At 38.1% G+C, this 15,324-nt stretch overlaps 1 protein-coding gene and 1 non-coding gene across 2 annotated transcripts; both read right to left on the bottom strand.

Annotated features, from left to right (window-relative positions):
* Window positions 1–582: 582 nt before the first annotated feature.
* On the bottom strand, window positions 583–4,814 carry LOC112189336 (NDR1/HIN1-like protein 13). Its single transcript, XM_024328644.2, has 5 exons — window positions 4,387–4,814; window positions 3,671–4,280; window positions 2,967–3,129; window positions 1,357–1,379; window positions 583–1,065 (listed from the first exon to the last, which is right to left on the bottom strand). The coding sequence occupies exons 2-5, from the start codon at window positions 4,148–4,150 to the stop codon at window positions 781–783; spliced, it is 951 nt and encodes a 316-aa protein (XP_024184412.1). The 5' UTR covers window positions 4,151–4,280; window positions 4,387–4,814; the 3' UTR covers window positions 583–780.
* A 1,691-nt stretch (window positions 4,815–6,505) lies between these two features.
* Window positions 6,506–6,577, bottom strand: TRNAM-CAU. The gene has a single exon. It is a non-coding gene; the product is annotated as a tRNA-Met (tRNA).
* Between the last annotated feature and the right edge of the window lie 8,747 nt (window positions 6,578–15,324).

Genomic DNA, 15,324 nt, shown 5'->3' with positions numbered 1-15,324 from the left:
TACGATATTACCTCATTTCATTTTTGGAAATGAAAAAATTAAAAAATGGACCGTCTATTTTTGCATAGAAGATTGATGGCCATGCGTATCGTGGTAGCCACTACTACAACCTTGCCATATTATTATACTTGGTTGAACTTGATAATTGAGTTTGTTCATAACCCAACCCCTCTTGTTTGTTGTCCTATAATCCTATATTACCGTGAAACTTGTGTTTTACATGGCTCGCTTAGGAAAAGAAAATTCATGTGGAGTTTGGTTGCACTGTCTTTGTGTTTGCTTGTGAAGATGTGTCGTGTAGTTTCATCCTCTTGTTATTTTGATCAATGCGCTTTGCTTTGCCGATATAAATTTTTTACATGATGCGGTTGCTAGCTTGACTATCTCCTTGGAATAACCATTTTGGTCTCCTATTTGTTTTGGGCAAGCCGTATGATAATTTGATCGAAGTATGTAGTCCTCTAACAGATGCAATTGGTCCCGTTTAACAGATACATGAATTGGGATGCATTGCCCTTGAGAGTCCCCCATCTTTTATACTGTTGTACATGTATATGTGGATTCATACATTCACAACATATATGGTAGAAACAATACCATCTCATTCATGTAACGTACGTTTACACAAGTTCAACCTATTTACATCCATTTATTTGCACTTTTGCACAAATGCATTACACAAAAGCAAATTATCAAAACTAGTCCTGCAGTAACAGATTCTCAAAGTAGGGTTGTTGCTTCAACAATGATGCTCATTGAGGTATGGACTATAGATATATGTCAGTCGTAAGTGCATGAACTCTGTTTCAACTTGAGGGCTTTGGTGACAGTGGGATCTATAACCAAAGGACATGAGATTGCCCTTATGTGCTTGGTTTTCACTAGATGTCCAACGACGTAGCCTCGAGACTTGATTTCAAAATTTAAAGTTACTGGAATTGGAGCCAAAGCACCAGTCGAAGAGTATTTCAAACTTGATCCAGCCCCATACAGAGGAACCTTGGTTCCTTCAAAGATCACTGATACTGTTCGGGAGCTCTTTCTTGGCTGGTAGTATTTCTTTAACTTCAATAACAAAAGTAAACGAAAAGTTACTTACCATGATGAGCTTCCAATGCAATTGGTTTAAGAAGCTTTACTAGTGGGTTCAAACCCGTGACGTATGTTAATCCTAACTATATGTGTACAATTCAACCCTCAAGTGAACTGGCCAAATTGAAACCTTTAGTATGGCTAAAAAGGGTTTTGGTTTTTGAAATCAATTAAACCCTTTAGTGTGAACTGACCAATTATATTTCGATTAGTTATGAATTGCTTGATAATAAATGGAGATTCAGGGCGTAGAGAGTTTCTAACCTGACCAGTTGCAACAGAAATGTCTGAATAGAGACAGGGGCGGATCCAGGATTCCACCTTCGGTAGGGCTTGGATTTCTTAACAAAGTGAAGGAAAAAAAAATAGTAGAGAATCTCGACGGTGCGAGAGAATTTTATTAATTGAAAAAATGATACACCTAGTCAGGGGGGACATAATGAGCCTTACCCCTCTAATGCATATACAAAATTAAAAAACAAACTCAATAATCAAATAAACGTGCAATGCAATATAATACAAGAGCATAACCTAACTAAATCTAACTCTACGAGTACATGAAGCTTCAAACTCTTTTATCACCTCATCATTGTCAATAGATTCAGCATACTCTTTCTCAATGTGAAGGACCATACAATCACCAAGAAACTCATCTTCCATTTTGTTTCTGAGTTTATTTTTAACAATGTTTATAGCTGAAAATGCTCTTTCAATGGTTGCCGTAGAAACAGGAATGGTCAAAATCAAACAAATCAATCTATGAAGCATAGGGAAAAATCAAGTAATCAACATCAACTCAACAATTCGTAATCAACATCAACTCATCAATTCGTTTCTGCAATTATATCATTTCTGCAAATCTGCAATTTTTGCAATTATACCAAATCTGCAATTTCTGCAATTATATCATTTCTGCAAATCTGGGAATTTCTGCAAATCTGCAATTTAGCAATTATATAACTACCCAATCACTCAATCAGTATCATTACCTTTATTAAAATCAAGTAATCAACATCAACTCATCAATTCGTTTGTGCAATTATATCATTTCTGCAAATCTGCAATTTCTGCAATTTCTGCAATTATATCATTTCTGCAAATCTGGGAATTTCTGCAAATCTGCAATTTAGCAATTATACCATCAACATCAGTATTCAGTAAGACAGTAGCACCAAGTCACCAACCGAAATCGAAACCATTGGCCATTACCCATAACCCATCCCATTTCAATTTTCAATTTTCAAGTTTTCAACTATAAACCTTAAAAACCAACAAGAACTCAGAACTGATATAGACATATAGATTAAATGGAAGACAAGAAAATGAAGAAATCAAGAATCACAACTTCACAGTTCACAAGATCAATCATCAAATCATTCAAAATTTCAAATGGAAATCAGAACTTCAGAAAATCAGAAATCAGAACTAGGGAGAGAAGAATGGTGAGGTACCACGGTCCACGGAGTGACGGAGACAACCAGAGGGGTTGCTGGTGGAGTGGTGGGCTGGAGGCGCCGTGGCGGTGCCGCGGTGGGGATCTCGGAGCCTCGGAGACCGGATTACCGGAGATGGGTTGCTCAGTTGCTGGTTCCAGGCTTCCAGCCTTGCACTTTTGCAGATCGCCGGGTGACCCGGGTCGCTGAGTGAGTCAGATTGCTCTGCCGCCTCTGCGCCTCTGTGCTCCAGCGGCCAGCCTCCAAGAGTCCGAGAGTCCAAGTCGGCAAGACGGCAAGTCGCGGCTGTAGCCTGTAGGGCTTGAAACGAGATGACTGGTACAAAAAAAAAAAAAACATATGTATATACCTAATTTTTTTTTTGGGCCCAAAAAGTCCGGTAGGGCTTGAGCCCTACCAAGCCTGTGGTTGGATCCGCCCCTGAATAGAGAAGATTGATGGGTGTGGAGCTAACATGAATGCCAAAAATTGAAGCAGGGTTGTGTACAGTGAATCTTAGTGAGCCATTCACTGTCAGCATCTTTGTTGGAACCCCTGAAAAGTCTGAACCCTCGCCAACGTAGACATTGCTAACTGTCAAGCTCTGCACATTGAATCATAAATTCTTCGTTTAGGGATTGATTTTCCGCAGAAAAAGATAACAAGACAGAAACCAGTGTGTGCAAATAGGTAAAACCGCCCAAGGAGCTTCAAGGGCAGGGGTTTGTGTTCCAGTACACGTAGTTATGTCAAGTCAGTAATATTGCTGTTCCAAGCTCCCCAAATAGACCATTCAATCTTAACATATTAGCAACAAATCACTAAATACTAAAGCATAAACTGAATACCATCATACATGTAGGCATAAGCCTTGGAACTGCATGCGTAGTCTTGAATGTACGCACAATGTCAACACATAAAAAAGCAGCATAATATCATATTCACTTTCCTTTTTGCTAAATAAACCAACTTGCGAGGTATTTAAAGAAGGAAACCTAAAATGTCCAATACTTACAGGCACCTCTTAGCATCACTATGTGTCTATGTAGACCTTGGAAAAAATTCACCAAGAAATTTTCATAATGACTTGAACATTTTGGAAAACTTGAACTAAAAATTAGACAATAAGTTCTCAATTAGCATACCTTGACTAAAACCTCAGCTTTGAAAGGCTTGCTTGCTCCCCAAATGATTAAGCAGAAGATAGTAAACAACACCACAAAGCCAAAGAGAGCAATCAAGATCTGCATACGCCTCGACAAAGCCTTATCAAGATCATCATAATCCCCTTCTTCCATAATCACTTTACACTCCGGCCACCCCTTGTCATTGTTCCTCTGCTGCTTCCGGCTGCCTTTCCTCCCTGAGGAGGACCTGAAAATCCCTGAGAACCGGCTCGCGGAGGAGTTCCTTGAGTGCCGGCCGAAGGAGGGGTGGGAGGGTGACTCCATAGGGCTATTATTGTAAATTGGAGTGGCCTGCATTGAGGAGGACTTGTCTCCATCATGTGAGACTTGTGAATCCCTTGAAGGGCTTTGAACATAGTACACAGGAACCTTTGGGGACCTTGATGGTGATGATGGAGCTAAGCTAGTCATATCGGACTCTGACTTTGCTGAAAGCATGATTGCTTGTAATAACTGAATGCAGGAAAATCACCGAGTCTCAAAATAGTTGGAAAGGAACAAGAAGATACTAGTAAACTGAGTTGAATTTCACCAAAGGTCTTAGTATCTTAGCAGATTCTCTGATAACCTGAAAAGGTTCAGAAAGATATCAACATCTTTCCATGCTATAGTGAGAAATTGAAGAACTAGACCAAAGCAGGGAACAGAAATTTGAAACTCTTTATGAAACTTACAAGACAAGCTTTGAAACGGTTCTGCACAGATTCGAAGAGCAAGAAGATACAAGTAATTTGAGTGAAAATTCACACAAAGTTTCAATCTTTCAGCATATTCTCAGACACCCAGAAATTGTTTTCAGAAGATAGTGAACTAAAGTTGAATTCTGTACTAGAGAAAAACTGGAAATTCCCTGTACGATACTCTCTATCGCAGTGAAAGGACAATAATCAAGAGCTATCTACTTTCTCGATCTCTCTGTCTCTGTCTGCCCCTATGTATGCAAAGCAAAGAGAGCAAGTGAAGTGAAGCTTTCCATTTTCTCTCAACAACCAATAAGAGAAGCCAAAGGAAGTCCCACTTGACACTCACCACATCTTGTTCTTTAGGCTTTAGAAAAGACCATGCCACCAGTTGTATTTGGAGCCTGCTTAAGTGTCGGCAGCCCTCAAATTTTCATATAAAATTCATAATTGACAAACTAGTTTAAATGAAGAGATAATATAATCTGTGGATGTGTGACAACGATGCTCTAATGAGACTTATTTGTTAGATGGAGGTTTTGACAAAGTACCTACCAAGATTCGAGCATGGCGGTGCTCGGTGTCCTCTTCTTCTTCAACATGTTTTAATTAAATGGAAAAATTGGTTAGTTCTCTTGTATGGACGTATGGTCACTATGGTGTTTCACGTTTATGACTTTTTGTGGGGTAGTACATCTGGAAATGTGAATTTATATGTGCATTGTGTTCTAAATTTCTAATCATGACATCGAGCTCTCATAAGAGCTATGAGACTTTATGAACCACATAACCAGGTACGTCTGTGCAATTGTGCAAATGCCAAGTACTTACTCTTGGCACGTGCGAAGTCCGCATGCCGTGGACGATGAGGATCAAGTTCTAGAAATGCATTTCACGAAAAGATTTAATTGAAACAAGAAATTAGGGAGAATAATCTTGTAATATGCAATTACAATATTGTATAAAATTTGACCAAGTTTTTCTAAATGCAAAAAAAGTAGTTGGTTAAGGGTAGAGAGAGAGAGAGAGGTAAACTCAAGAGTTCGCAGACACAAGGCGTTAATGATTGTTTTGTTGTAGTCTCCAGAGTTAGCAACGACGTCTTCGAGTTTGATTATGAAGGTCAAAGATAGTGATGATACATATGCACTTGTTTCCAACAAATTAAGGTGTTTGAGTTCGCGTGTTGACATTAAATCGCAACGTACTTGCAGTTGTTCTACACAAAGTGAAGGCAAACCTTATATAATATTTGGTTTTTAAAGTTGCTTATATCTCTAGAAATCAACTCAGATATTAAAAATATTAAAAATTAACTAAATAAGATAAATTCAAAAATTGTTATTGTTTAATTTTTTAGTATTGTAGTATTAAATATTGAATGTTAATGCTTTTGTGATTTTTCATAAATTACATTCTTTTTTCTTTTCTTTTTTTGAGAGTAATTGTCAACCATTTTATTAATAATAAAAATAATAATAATAACTATTACAACTTATAGATGTAGAGACTACATCAAAATCAAAAATAATAGAAACAATAATAAATGCAACAAGGCATCGGAAGTAAAACCTAGCGAGGATAGTAATGGATGCTAAAAAGCATTTGATGAGACCCCGGCTAAGTTTTAGATATTTGTTACATTCATTTGATATTTTCTAAAATTTTTGACATATTTGTTAAATTAACTTAAGATCAATTCCCAATCAAACTTAAATTAAGCTTGCAATTTTTCCATAATCGAGCCAAATTAAACTGAGTCAAGCTCGAGCATATTAAAAAAGCAATCAAATCGAGCCGAGCTTGATCAGCTCAATATTCAACTCAGCTCAACTCGTTTACTTCTTACGTTCGAAAATGAATCAACAACAGAGTTAGATTAATTTATGGTGAAACGCAATGACTTGCTTTTATTAAGGTTTAGATCAGTGATAGTGTGATACTAAACTTATTAAAATAGTTAAACCAAGACTTTTAAGTATGTCCATATCAATTTGTTGAATCAAAACAAAATATAAAGTGGTTCAAAGGCCATTGCCGTCTCACGTGTACACGTGATTGTCGAAAGCCCAAAATATAAAAGGGGGAAAAAACAGTGGAAGCCTTTCTCTAATATCAGAGCCAGGTTTCGATCCTGGGACCTGTGGGTTATGGGCCCACCACGCTTCCGCTGCGCCACTCTGATTTGTTGATAACATTCGCTATTCATTCATATTTGATCTTTATGGAAAGAAAGTGGGACAAATATCTAGACAGTCTTTTTCTTTTCTGTTCTTTTCTTTGGAGTCTGGCATGCCCGAGCTAAATTTAGTTTTAGATACTTGACTATAACCTAGTCCTTCACTCATGGTCAACGTCTCCTTCGAAAAACACCCAATATAATTTTTTTTTTTTTTTTATGAAAACAGCCAATATAAATTACCCTCCAACAAATCACACATTCTCTCTACAAATCTGCATTAAAGATTGTCTAAACTGAACTTAAAGATTGTATAGAGAACAAACAGATCACTTCTCATCCCTCAAGTACTACAACATCCTTGAAGCTTCCGGATCAAATTTTCAATTTTTTAAATAATCAAGCACATAAATATCATGACACCACTCTTACTGGAAACTATAATTCATATTTAAGGACTGAAGGGAAAGTTGTTTGTGACCAAATCAGTGAGGTAGATGAACGGGGCGATTGAGAATACGGAATATTGTGATACAATGAAAAATGTAACTTTATATAAGAGAATATTGTGATACAATGAAAAATGTAACTTTATGTAAGAGTTTATGATTTTCTTTTTATGATTAATTTCAGTTTGTCTCCTCTAATTTAGGATAAAAAATTATGTTAGTCCCTAATTTTTTTTTTTTAATCAAGATCATCCCTACACTTTCCAAATTCATCTTCCGTGTCCAAGTTAGACATTAAATGGCTTCCGTATCTAAGTTAGACGTTAAATGTTAACGTGACACTGTCAAGTTGGCACATTTTTCAGCAATACAACCCACATGAAGGGCAAAATGGACATCTCCTCCCTGATGAAATTTGGTGATCAATCTTGTTCCTCTTCCCTTTCCTCCTTCTCTTTCTCTTTCTTTTATTACCGAGCAAATCGACCATCCACTCTTCTGCAGTCACTGGGATCCAATCCTCTTCTCTCTGCACCCACCGCTGGCCATCTCTGGTTATCTCTGCAAGACACTACAGTCACACTATTTCAATCCGCCGGACACCCTTGAACTCTACCTTCTTCGTGGAAACCTAATAAGGGTCTAAACCCAGAACAGAAGAAAATGAAAGTTTGCAGAAGAAGAAAAGATAAGTTTCAATATATTCCATGATCCACCAAATGAATACAGCCAAAACATATATAGGTGAGGAAATGGTGACTGACGGGAAGAATTGGACACCTGTCCCATTCTTCAATCTCTATCCAAAAAGGATCCAAGGCAATGACAACTCACACTCTAATTACATTCTTTAAAATAATAAAAGAAAACTATTAAAAAGTAAACACAGTGTCCTAATATCCCACCCCCCTTCACTAACAACTTGACCTTTAACCCTTGAATTCTGGAAGTCTGATTTGAAAATCTTGAGCACTCTCCCAGGTAGCATCATCAGCATAATCATTTTTCCATTGTATCAACCATTTGACTTCTGGTGCATTTCTCTTCTTAAACATTGCCCTCTCTAGGATCTTGTCAAGTATCCAGTTTTCCTTGTTTGAGTCAAATCTCGGAGGCAAGTTTGGGCAAGAAGTAGCTAAATCTCCAAGTTTCTTCTTTCTTCTTGAGCAAAGACACATGAAATACTGGATGTACTTTAGTTGTGGGAGGCAACTTTAGCCTGTAAGCCACCTTGCCCACCCTTTCAAGCACTTGAAATGGACCAAAGTACTTTGGTGATAGCTTATGAGACTTTCTTGTTTGAACAGATTTCTGTCTATAAGGCTGCAACTTCAGAAAAACAAAATCTCCCATTTCGAACTCCCTTTTTGAATGATGCTTGTCATAATAAGATTTCATCCTCATTTGTGCCTGTTGCAAATTGGACTTTAAAAGAGATAACAGCTCATCCCTTTTTCTCAAGATCAAGTCCACTTGATGCACGGCTGTAGAACCTGGTATATAAGAGTGTATTTTGGGATGAGGTACACCATATAAAGCTTCATAAGGAGTCATCTTGATTGCTGAGTGGTATGTCGTGTTATACCACCACTCAGCCCAAGGTAAGATCTCAGGCCACTTCCCTTTTTCTTCACAAATCACACCTCTCAAATACTGTTCGAGGACCCTATTGAGGCTTTCAGTTTGACCATCCGTCTGAGGATGGTAAGCAGTGCTCTTGCATAGTTTGGACCCCTGCAATTCAAAGAAGTTCTTCTAAAATGCATTAAGAAAAAGGGGGTCCCTGTCACTTATAATATTCTCAGGCATCCCATGCAATCTAAACACTTCTTGAACAAAAGTTTCAACCACAGTCCTAGCTGTGTAAGGATGACTAAGACAAATAAAATGCCCATATTTAGTCAATCTGTCAACTACTACTAGTATAGAGGTTTTACCTGAGATATGAGAGAGACCATCAATGAAGTCTAGCGAAATATCTGTCTAGAAACCAACAGGAATGGGATTTGGTTGCAACAACCCAGGAGGAGCGATAGTCTCGTAATGTATCTGTTGACAAACATTACATTCAGCTACAAAATTTCTTACTTGTTTTTTAATACCAGGCCACAAAAAACTTCTTGAAATCCGCTTGTATGTCCTTAACCACCCTGAATGTCCTCCTTCTTTCCTACCATGAAGATCTGTAATAATTCTCTCTCTCCAATCATCAAGGTTGGGAACAAAAAATCTCTTTCTGTACATCAGATGACCATTTAGTAAACTAAAATGTTTTGGTGAGGACTTTCCATTTTCAATGTCACTAATCAATTTACTTGTTTCAGTATCCTTTTGGCAAGCAGTAGCAATATCTACCATAAAAGTCAGCATAGGGCTCAAAGTCCCCGTCAACAAATTGAGTTCAGATTGTCTAGATAAAGCATCTGGAACAATATTATGATTTCCAGATCGGTAAGCAATACTGTAGTCATATCCTAATAACTTCAGTAACCATTTTTGTTGAGCAGGAGTAGTTATTAAATTGATTCAGAAAGTACTGAATGGTGCGATGATCAGTGAGAATGTTGAAATAGTGTCCCAAAAAGTAAGGTCTCCAATGTTGAACCACAAACACTACTGCCATCATCTCCTTATCATAGACACTCAAGGCCAAATGTTTTGGGGCTAATGTTTTGCTAAGATAAGCAATTGGGTGCCCCTCTTGAGACATTACAGCTCCTAAACCATGACCTGAAGCATCACATTGTACTGTGAATTCCTTAGAAAAATCTGGTAAAGCCAACACTAGAGTTGAAATCATCGCTGCCTTCAAATCCTCAAAAGCCTTCTCAGACTCTGGAGTCCATCTGAAGCTATCTTTCTTGAGCATATTAGTCAAAGATTTAGCTGTGATACCATAGTCTTTCCAAAACTTTCTATAGTATCTAGATAATTCCATAAATCCCCTTAAACCTTTCAAGGTCATTGGCTTTTTCCAATTTCTAATTGCTTCAATTTTCTTTGGATCCACTGCCACACCCTTATCTGAAATTATATGGCCTAGATATTCCACACTCTTGGCCCCAAAAGTGCACTTGCTCATCTTGACCTTCAAGTTATTCTCCTCCAGCCTTGAGAAGATTAATGAAAAATGTTGAATGTGTTCTTCAAGAGTTTTGATGTAGATCAAGATGTCATCGAAAAACACAAGTGCAAATTTTCTAAGGAAGTCTTGCAGCAGATCATTCATCAATGATTGGAATGTAGAAGGAGCATTGGTTAACCTGAATGGCATGACGACAAATTCAAAACGTCCTTGATGAGTTCTAAAGGCAGTTTCATGAACATTATATACTAGGATGCATTCGAATTTGATGGTAGCCTGATCTGAGGTCTAATTTAGTGAAGTAAACAACTCCATGCAACTCATCAAGAAGTTCATCTACCACATGAATTGGGAATTTGTCTTTGACAGTCAAGGCATTAAGAGAGCTGTAGTCCACACACATTCTATTACTCCTATCTTTTTTCTTGACTAGAATCACAGGGGAAGAGAAGGGGATGGTACTTGGCTGGATTGCCTTGCTCTCTAACAACTCAGTGCAGATTTTTTCCACCTCATTTTTCTGAAATTGTGGGTACCTGTACCATCTTACACTAACCGGTGTAGTTCCAAGCATCAATTCTATCTTATGATCATGTCGTCTGTGTGGAGGTAACCCAGCAGGTTTGTCAAACAATGAGGCAAACTTATTGACTAAAGTCACAATAGCAGGGTCCACATTTTCCAAGCACTTATTGTCTTCTAATGTAATTGCGATCAATTGAATAAACATAGCTTGCTTTTCTTGTCGTAAAAGCTTGGTTATGGTGGCACAATTAACCATTGCAGTATCATTCGTCAAAATTCCTTATAAAAAATACTCCTTACCTTGCAATGAAAATTCATGGTCATTTTGTCGTAATTACAAACTATGTCTCCAAGTGTTCTCAACCATGAAGCTCCCAAAAGAATCTCGCAACCATTCACAGGTAACACGAATGCCTCAGTGTTGATTGGAGTATCTTGTAGTTGCATTTGTAGCTGGAATTGTCCCGAAGTGGTGACATGAGGACCGCTAGCCACTACAACCTTCAGTGTATTGTTTTGATCAATCTATTGAAGATTGTTAGCAACCAAACTCGGATGGACAAAAGAATGAGTAGCACCTCCATCAATTAAGACATGAACTGTTTTATTATTGTAAATCCCCGTCAATTGCATAGTTCTAGGATTGTCAAGACCACTAACGACGTGTCAGGAAGCATTGGGTTCTTCATTTATACTGTCATTGTTGGTGTCTTCTGAATCCCTATCATCACCATCAGTAGGAGGTGCACTATGATCACATTCTTCTGGTACCCCTTCAATAAGTAAAGTTCTTCCCTGACCTTGTGTTTTTTACAAACATGTCCCCCTTTGTACGGTTCATCATAGAAGAAACATAGTCTATTGGCCCACCTTTCATGATAATCAGCTTGAGACCATTTTCTATCAAAGGAACTTGCATTTGAAGATGCTGAACCAGATCTCTATACTTGTCCTGAAGAGAAATTTGGTCTATGTAGTGGTCCCATTAGATTTCTGCGAGTAGGTGAGGAGAAAGAAGAACTTTGCTGATGTGACTTGACATTAGAAGCTGGAGGTCTATGAATATTTGACCTCAGAGTTCTAGAACCCAAATGTCTCTTTTCAAAAAGTATAGCCAACTCATATGCTTGATATAGCGACGTAGGCCTCATTGCTCTGACATCCACCCTGATATCTTCCTGAGACCACTCAAGAAACAAGCTAACAGAACATCATCTGAGAACCCTGGTGCCCTTCTAGCTTATTTATTGAATTGAGATTTAAACTCACTAACAGTACTTGTTTGGGAAAGCTTGGTAATCAATTTGATTATGTGAGCCAAATTCCCTCATAATAAGTTCAGCAAAACCAAGCCAAGTAGCTGGATAGTGATGTTTGAATAGATGCCAAACATCAGCAGCTTCGTCAATGAGATGCATTGCCGCTATCGCTACCCTTCTCTCTTTAGGAATTTGATACAGTTCGAAATACTGCTTAGCTTTATTGAGCCAATGAAGAGGGTCACCACCACCAAAGGTTTGGAACTCAAGTCGCATTTGTCTCATTGTTGGTAAGTTAGGATCCATGTCAGGTTGCAACTGAAATTGGGATAATTGATTCACATGTGGCTGTTGAATATGACTCTGAGGCTGCGATGCTTGAAACTAAGGCTGTGATGCTTGAATTGTCAAATATGTTGGTGGAGCTTGAGCTGTGATTGTTTGTGTTGGTATATGAGTGGTAAGATAATGGTTCACAGCAAACGGCAAAGAGGGCCTACTCTGAGTCATGTTATAGCTGCCTGGCATAAATTGCCAATGTATAAATTACTACTTCTAGGATTTGCTTGCCATGGGAGCACATATGGTTGATAACCTGAAGGACCCATACAACCAGAACCACCATACATAGAATTGCCAGAGGTGTACAATAGATTATGGAGAGGCACATAAGGATTGTACCCTTGATAACCCATGTGTGAATCAGGAATATTAAATGATTGTGATGCATGATGTTGTAAATTAAAATCAGGAGCAGAAGATCCAACATTATGCTAATAAAATTGCGATGGGTGTTGCCAACCCTCCCAATCTTCTCTATTAACTCTATCTCTGCCTTTAAATACACCATTCATCAACTTACTATCACCAGGGATATCACTAACATCAACAGAACTACCACTAGTAGCAACCATTTTACCACACAATATACTAGAACTAGCTTCAGAATTAACGTGAGTATGAGCAGGAGAATGAGGTATAGGCAGAGTAGTAGCTGTCGAAGAAGCAATCATACCTGAAGAAACTTCAGCATGAGTGAAGCTTAAAACACCCAGACCTTGCGAGTAAATAGGTAGAGGCGCTGAACCCGTACAATTAGAAGATTCAAAAGAGGGAACAGTGTCAAATTGTAGCTGGGTAGGAGACATCGGAGCTGGTGAAGAATGAGTCACCGAGGTAACCCGAAGAGCTCAAAGTTCGTCGAGCAGTTGAGACCGAAATTCAACGTTTTAAGCTTGAATTTCAGCTTTCTCAGAATGCATATGCTCATGAGCAGCACAAATCTCGTCGACGGAGTCGCTAACTGCTTGAAGTTGGCCTTCAGCCACCGTCTGTTGGGCCAAATAGTCCATCTCTATCGTCGAAAGATCCTTCGACGTGTGATGGGTGGTGCCACCCTTGCTCCCCGGCCCTATGAGACCGACGACTTTGATACCAGATAATAAGGGTCTAAACCCAAAACGGAAGAAATGAAAGGAAAATGAAAGTTTGCAGAAGAAGAAAAGATAAGTTTCAATATATTCCATGATCCACTAAATGAATACAGCCAAAACATATATAGGTGAGGAAACAGTGACTAAAGGGAAGAATTGGACACCTGTCCCTTTCCTCAATCTCTATCCAAAAAGGATCTAAGGCAATGACAGCTCACACTCTAATTACATTCTTTAACATAATAAAAGAAGACTATTAAAAATTAAACACAATGTCCTAATAAAACTGTCTTGCCCGACGAACGATTCCCACCCATTGAACATCACCACTGTTGTGTTCACCGGTCACCACACTCAGTTCATCTTCTTGCTTCAACACCAGTCATCTGCACACCCATCACCTTTTTCAGACCAAAAGATTAGCATCGACAAAGCAAGGCCCCATTGAGCTTGGTGTTGATCGAGGTGGGGTTTGGGGACGGTAGGGGGTTGGGTGTCACCGTACAAGGGCATGTGGAGGTTTAGGGTTGAGAGGGGTCTGATGCCGAGGTTGGAGATGAGGGTGAGTCGATTTGGGTTAATTTGGAGGCTTTAGGATATGAATAAGTGCTGTTGCGAGATGGAAATATGGGAATTTTGCTCGATTTGATGCTTTAGGATTTCGAGGGTGCTGGTTATGTGTTGAAATTCAGGTTTAGGTGTTGGCTCTGTGATTGTTGGTAGAAGAGGAAAAAGAAGAAGATGAAGATAAATGGGTGTAATAAGGGAATTTCGACTGTTCAATGGGAAAATTTACCAGCTGTGTAAGGCCACGACAGCATTTACGTCCAATTTGGATGGAAAACTAAAAATTGGACATGAAAGATGAATTTGAAAAGTGTAGGGATGATCTTGATTAAAAAAACAAAAGATTAGGAACTAACAAAAAGGTTGGAGGTGGCAAATTAAAATTAATCATTCTTTTTAATTAGTTACAAGCTCATACCATTTTTCAATTATTATCTTCTTTTTTTTGTAAACAATTAAATTTCATACTTAATGCTGATCTTTGACATAACAAAGTTAAATTGGGTATTTGAAAGAGATTTAGTAAGAAAATTGTACTTTTTAAAAAGTAAATAGGAGAAGTAAAGAGCATGATAGGTTAAGTAAGTAAATAAATTCCTTATATGGTACCTGAGGTATGGCCAACTGAACACTTTGGTACCTAGTTTTCAAAAGAGGACAATTTGATACCTGAACTTAGGCTCCGTTTAACACTTTGGTACTTCTATTAATTTTTAAGTTATATGTAAGGATAAAATTAACATTTAGAATATATGTATAAATACAAACTAAAAAACATGAGTTTTGTGGGCTGATGGCCATGATTCATCATTTTATGGGAAAATCTTAGTAAAGAAAATTTTACTTTTTAAAAAGTAAATAGGAGAAGTAAAAAGCATGATAGGTCAAGTAAGTAAATATGAAGGTCCCAATATAAAAACTTTTTATTATTAAATTGGCTTCTTCTAAATGTCACTCCTTTATTCAAAGCGAGTTTACAAGAGGAAAAGATTCTCTAATCACTTGAACAAATAAATGAAACTGTAGTAAGCAATGTACTTTTCTTTTTTTTGGCTGAAGTCAAAGGTTAAGAGAGGCAAGGAGCCACCTTAACCTTTGAGAATTTATTAAAGAAGAAAGAAAAAATACACAAAGGGAGGGGGAACAAAAACCAAAACCTCCCATACCAAACAGAAAACAGCTATAGGAAAAAACAACTAACAAAAACCGAAATTCGGCATTCCCAAACTGTCACTCTGACAATGTCTGTCAATGAAAGGAGGAGCTAGATCCCACCAAGTAAGATCACTAGAAGTCGCACCGTAATTCTCTAATGCATCTGCAACGCAATTCCCTTCCCGAAAGATATGTGAAGATCGGAATTGCATTTGAGAAATACGATATAAGCAATTACCCCACTCAATACGAAACTGCCAATGCACTAAATCCTGGGACT

This window comes from Rosa chinensis, chromosome 2, assembly GCF_002994745.2.
Source record: "Rosa chinensis cultivar Old Blush chromosome 2, RchiOBHm-V2, whole genome shotgun sequence".
NCBI classification, from domain to species: Eukaryota; Viridiplantae; Streptophyta; class Magnoliopsida; order Rosales; family Rosaceae; genus Rosa; species Rosa chinensis.
Note: the sequence above shows the minus strand (reverse complement) of the source record. Positions and strands in the feature narration are given on the sequence as shown.